The sequence below is a fragment of the Quercus lobata genome, chromosome 8 (genome assembly GCF_001633185.2).
Source record: "Quercus lobata isolate SW786 chromosome 8, ValleyOak3.0 Primary Assembly, whole genome shotgun sequence".
NCBI lineage: Eukaryota > Viridiplantae > Streptophyta > Magnoliopsida > Fagales > Fagaceae > Quercus > Quercus lobata.
In genome coordinates, this window is record NC_044911.1 from 54,029,185 (window position 1) to 54,035,055 (window position 5,871).

The 5,871-nt window shown below is 35.1% G+C and overlaps 1 protein-coding gene across 1 annotated transcript; it reads left to right on the forward strand.

Annotated features, from left to right (window-relative positions):
- Positions 1–936: 936 nt before the first annotated feature.
- LOC115955270 (stemmadenine O-acetyltransferase-like) lies at positions 937–2,691 on the forward strand. The gene has a single exon (XM_031073342.1). The coding sequence runs from the start codon at positions 1,015–1,017 to the stop codon at positions 2,365–2,367; it is 1,353 nt and encodes a 450-aa protein (XP_030929202.1). The 5' UTR covers positions 937–1,014; the 3' UTR covers positions 2,368–2,691.
- Positions 2,692–5,871: the final 3,180 nt, after the last annotated feature.

Consider the following 5,871-nt stretch of genomic DNA (forward strand, 5'->3'; position numbering starts at 1 on the left):
TTTGATGGGCATGGGTCGTGGGTTTGACAGTCCGATGGTCATGGTTTTGTTTTTTGTTGGTCATGGGTCACCGATCTACTGTCCGGGTCTTCACCAATCTACTAGTTGAGGGGTGTGAGTCGAATTTGGTGGTGACGGGATGGTGGGTTGTGGGTCTGGGTCATAGTTGGTTCGGGGCTTGGTTGGTTGTGATGCAGTAAATTGGCGTGATGGGTTTGCTTTTGTGGAGGTTTGCCATGGTGGGTTTGATGTTGTGGATGTGGAGATTTTTTTTTTTTTTTTTTTTCCTTTGATGTGGTTTGTGGTGGTGGGTGGTTGTGGGGTGGATGTGGATGTGGAGGTTTCTTTCTTTTTCTTTTTTTTTTCTTTTTTTTTTTTTTTTCTTTTTCTTTTTTGTTAGTTGTGGCATGGGTGGTTGGGTGGTGGGTTTTGTGGTGACTGTTGGTAGTGTGGTGGCCAACGGTGCTGAGAATAGTTGGGTTGAGAAAGAGAGAGACAGAGGAGAGAGAGATAGGGAGAGAGGAAGAATAAAAAATAATAAAGAAAGAATATTTAAATGAAGTGGTAAAAAAAATAAAAGTTTTAATGTAGGTTGTATTGTAAAGTGATGTATTAAATGTTATAAAGTTGGTTTCTTAGATGTTAAATGCTAAATTTTTTACAATCTTTGATGAGAATGCTCTGAGTAGCCTTTTACCATTTGAAGATGGCAAATTCTGTTGGGAATTTGATATTCAGCAGCCCCTATTGTAAAAATTCAAAACATCCTTCCCCATTTATGAAATTCTGGTTGGGCTATTGGTTGCTTCAACTACCATCTAACATCACTTAAGAAATTTCCTATGCTGAATAGTTTCTATCAATGTCAGGATAACACCATCACACTGGCCACAAGCTGCTTATAAAATGAAACCTTTCGGTAGCACAGCTAGTACCACTGATAACTGAGGCAAGGTCTTTAGCCAAAAGAGAGAAAGAGAGAGATTACTGAGGCAGAGTAACTAGTGTGGCAAAATGATGAAGGTTGAGGTCACTATCATTTCAAAAGAAACCATTAAACCATCTTTACCAACATTGCACCATCTGAAACCCTACAAACTCACCCTCTTGGATCAGGTCACTCCTGCAACTTATGTTCCCACAATCTTCTTCTACCCCATGACCAATCTCAATCTCGACATGTCCCAAATTATTGCACAACTTAAAACTTCCTTATCAGACACCCTCAATATCTTTTACCCATTTTCTGGGAACATAAAAGACAACCTTTACATCCATGAATTTGACACGGGTGTTCCCTTTCTAGAAGCTCATGTTAATTGTTCCATGTCTGAGTTCCTTAAGCACCTAGAAACAGACTTATTGAGTCTATTTGTTCCTTACCATGCCTTTTGCAAGGAAACAAATACTGCTATAGGTCAAATGGCTGTTCAATTGAACCTGTTTGATTGTGGTGGAATAGCAATCGGGTTGAGCTGCTCACATAAGATTGCAGATGCAACAACTGCGAGTATTTTCCTTCATTCTTGGGCTGCCACCTTTACTAGGTCTCCAGAAAAAGTTATACATCCAAATTTCTCTGAAGGATCAATCATGTTTCCACCAAGAGATTCACTTCCACAAAAGTATATAACTACAATGGAAAACTTGTGGTTCAAAGAAGGTGATTATGTTACGAGAAGGTTTGTGTTTCATGAAAAAGCAATAGCCAGTCTAAGGTCCAAAGCGAAAAGCGAACTAGTTCCAAAACCAACACGCACTGAGGCATTGACAAGTTTCATTTGGAAACACTGCATGGCAACTTCTAAAGCCAAATCAGTTGGGCCGAAAAATAAATCTATGACCATACTGGTCCAAGCAGTGAACTTGAGGACACGAATGAAGCCACACTTGTCAGATGCTTCTACTGGAAATATATTTTGGTGGGCACCCGCTGCAGCTGATTTGGCTATGGAAGAGAAAGAGTTGCATGAATTGGTGGGCCTTGTAAACGAATCCATCGCAGGGTTTAATAGCGATAGTGCGGAAAGTTTGCAAGGAGATGAAGGTTTTTTGGCTTTCTCCGATTTCTTTGACCAATTAGAAGATATGTTTTCTGCAGAACCAAAACCAGATGTTTTTGCGGTTACATGCTGGCTTAGGTTTTTTAACGATATTGATTTTGGTTGGGGGAAGCCATTTTGGGTTGGTATCATGGGGAAAGTTGGCCCTGCATTTAGAAATTTAATAATATTCAGTGAAACCCCATGGGGTGATGGGATTGAGGCATGGGTGACCCTGGATGAGAAAGAAATGGCTATATTGGAGAATGATCCTGAATTTCTTGCATGTGCTTCCCTAAATCCTAGCATCTCAATCTCCCTTTAAAATCTTTGGATGTGTTTCTGTTTGACGCCAAAGATAAACAAAATAGCGGTGCTTGCAAGTACGTAAGTTTGAGAATTACAATAAATCATTAATAAATTGGTCTGTGTCGTGAACTTTACATCTTATCATAAGGTTTCACTTCAAATGTAAAATGTGAAAGGGTGTGTACATTTTTTTTTCTTTTTTCTTTTTTGGAGATGAAAGGGTGTGCACATTGTTAAATGTGAAGTAATAAATAAATAAGAAATTATTGGAGTACTAGCAAGGCATACTGCAAAATATGTAAGTTTAAAAGGAATTCTCACGTGTATTGATTTTTTTCCCTTTTTATTCCTTTCCTCAATCAGATGTAATGAAGTTATTAAGTTGTAATGAAAATTTATATAAGTGCAGAAAAGCAATATAATTTTTCTTTTTCTTTTTCTTTTTTCTTCTTGAGAAATTAACCAGACTATTAGTAGCTTGGGCTTTTATTCAAAGGAAAACAACTATCAATGAATGTCAAAAGATACAAGAGGGACAATGTCCGCAGGAAGGTTATCTAACCAGCCTTGAGGCTCCCTATAATTCTTGGCTTTTTTTGCCAGCGCATCTGCCACAATATTACAGAGCCTAGTATTAAAGATAAAGTTCGAAGAATGTTGGCCCAGTATGGCATTGTAAACAGATGAGCAATATAGTTTTCAAACACGTGTATTTTGACATAGATATTTCTGAATGTTTCAATCTTATAAAGCTGGGCCAACACAATATTGTGACAGTAATAATGTTATGAAGTTTAGAATAACCTTATCATCAGGAGCGACGCCATATGTTGAAACTGTTAGAATATTTTTATAAAGATTACAATATTATTTTTAAATGTTGATTTAAGTGTATTGTGACAATGACAGTGTTATGAAGTTTAGAATAATCTTATCATCAGGAGCGACGCCATATGTTGAAACTGTTGGAATATTTTTATAAATATTACAATATTATTTTTAAATGTTGATTTAAGTGTGTTAATAGAAATCAGTTTCTTTCTTCAATGTTTTTCATATTTTGAGTTGACCAAATTAATGCAAGTTGATTAGCAAAACTTTCCAAACGTTGGTGCACCTGATGTAATTCCTTATTAAGTATTTTCTTTTAAAACTCAACGTTTTCTAAATTGCTAATCTGATATGTTTCTTTCTTACAATAGCCAAAGAATCAAAGTAATAAACATGAGAATTTATTTCTAACATTTATCTTGTTAAATGTATTTTAATTTGGCATGGATTCTTTACTTTTAAATAGTATTTTATATCCAACCATATGTGGGAGAGAAAACCATTATTCTCATGGGCACTATTTTCATGTAAAAGATAAAACTCTTTACATATTTGCTAAGTTAAAATCCTAGTTTTATGAAAATAATATATCCTTATATATACTATATTTTTGGGTAAAAGAAAGGTACTATATGCTAGAGTACTTCCGCTGGATACTTTCGTTGGGTACTTCCGCTAGGCCATGTTTTAGTGATTCTCTTCACTTGGGCTTGCATTCCGCTCCTTGAGTCCTAAAGTGGACAAGGTTGCTATGTGTTGCCATGGATTTTCATCTCACATGGGCTTTGGTTAGTAAAATTGAATACACTTCAGGGCTTCAATACTCATAATAGGTTTTGGATATTAATTCCCATTGGCTTTAAATAATAGTCTATATAATTTAATATTTGATATGAGTTTGATTACTTTAAAATAATTCATGGATAATATTTGCCATATTCTCATGGGTTTTTAATAGATAATCATAATGGGCTTGTAGGATGAATAATTACCATGAATTTTGGAAATAAATATTATGAATGTTGTGATATAAGATAAATAGTGACCATGAGTTCTTATATAAATTCCATGGGTTTATAATATGGTATGAAATAAATAGATATTATGGGTTTAAGATAAATAATCATAACTTTCCAAGGGCTTTTTGATAAGATAATTGCCATGGGTTTTGAGAATAGATAATTGTCATAGATTCCATGAGTTTGTAATATTATAGTAATAGATTTAAGAACTTAAAGCTTTTTTCATCATTGGACTTTAAGTGAAATACTTATGATATAGTATTTTGCCAAGTATTGATAACTTTGGGCTTTTCACTAAATAGTGCCAAGTAGCTAGCTTGGGCTTTTAATAGTGCCAACGTAAATTGAGCTTTTGATATTGCCAATGAGAATTGAGTTTTTGATATTGTTAATGAAAATCGGGCTTTTGATATTGTCAATGAGAATCGGGCTTTGATATTGCTAATGTGAATTGGGATTTTGATATTGCTAATGAGAATTGGGCTTTTGATATTGCCAATTAGAATTGGGCTTTTGATATTGTCAATGAGAATTGGGATTTTAATGTTGCTAATTAGAATTGGACTTTAAATATTACCAATGAAAATTGGGCTTTTGATACATTGCCAATGTAAATTGGGCTTTTGGTAAATAATTTGTCATGAACTTAAACCATGGCCTTTGATTATGGGATTTGAATTCTATTGATAAAATTGCTATAGGTTTAAACCATGGGCTTCGATTATGAATTTGAATTCCATTGATAAAATTATTTTGTCATGGATTTGAATCACGGGCTTTTGAAATATTGCCAAGTATAAGTAGTAGTCTTGGCTTTAAAAAGAATGGGATGTGAGCATTGGGCTTGTAGGGCCTGTTTTCATCTTAGCTAAATTATGATAATGAAATTAGATAAGACATAAGTTTTTTGGTTTTTTTGTGATAGTTTATATCATTCCCAATTTAGATAATGAGATATGAAATATTTGTGAGCCAATGGGATGTGAAATATTCATGGAGGCCCAAAATAATTTATGAGCAATATTTTGATATTTTTTGGTGAATAAATAAATATGATTAAATAAGATTGAGGCATGTGGCATGAGTGAAAAAGTTGTACCTCAACAAAAAGTAAACAAAGAGAACCAAAAAAAAAAAAAAATCAACAATGAAAGAAAACCGGGGCGGGGGGGGGGGCGCGCATACAGGTGTTGTTATTGCTCGGCACCACTTAAACCATGGCTTTGTATTATGGCATGGAACCAGTAGGCCACTAATGAGGCATGTCGCTACTTGAGCCCAAAAAAAAATAGACAGAAACCATGGGCTGAAAGGGGCTGGGTACGCCCAGAAAAAAAGCGTTATAAACAATATTAGAGGGACCAGTTAGAGTTAGGTTGACAATATATCAGTAGCCCTAATGGAAAAATCTAAAACTTCCTTCATAATTCAGGTTGGGCTATTGATTATTTCTTCTACTACCATCTTAGACTTGACATCAAGTTGCATGTAAATAACATTCCTGAATAGCTCGTCTCTTCTCAAAGCCAAAATTTTGTCGATTCAGGGAGAGTTGAAGTTGATTTAATTGTCTCAAGCTTTAATGGTTCTCCAGTCTGCTCCCAAGCAAGCCTACCCTCTCAAACATGCAGCATCAACATAAACTTTGACATCATGGAGAGTGGAGA

Coding starts and splice junctions, on each gene's coding strand:
- LOC115955270 (XM_031073342.1), top strand. CDS start 1,015: ATGATGAAGGTTGAGGTCACTATCATTTCAAAAGAAACCATTAAACCA.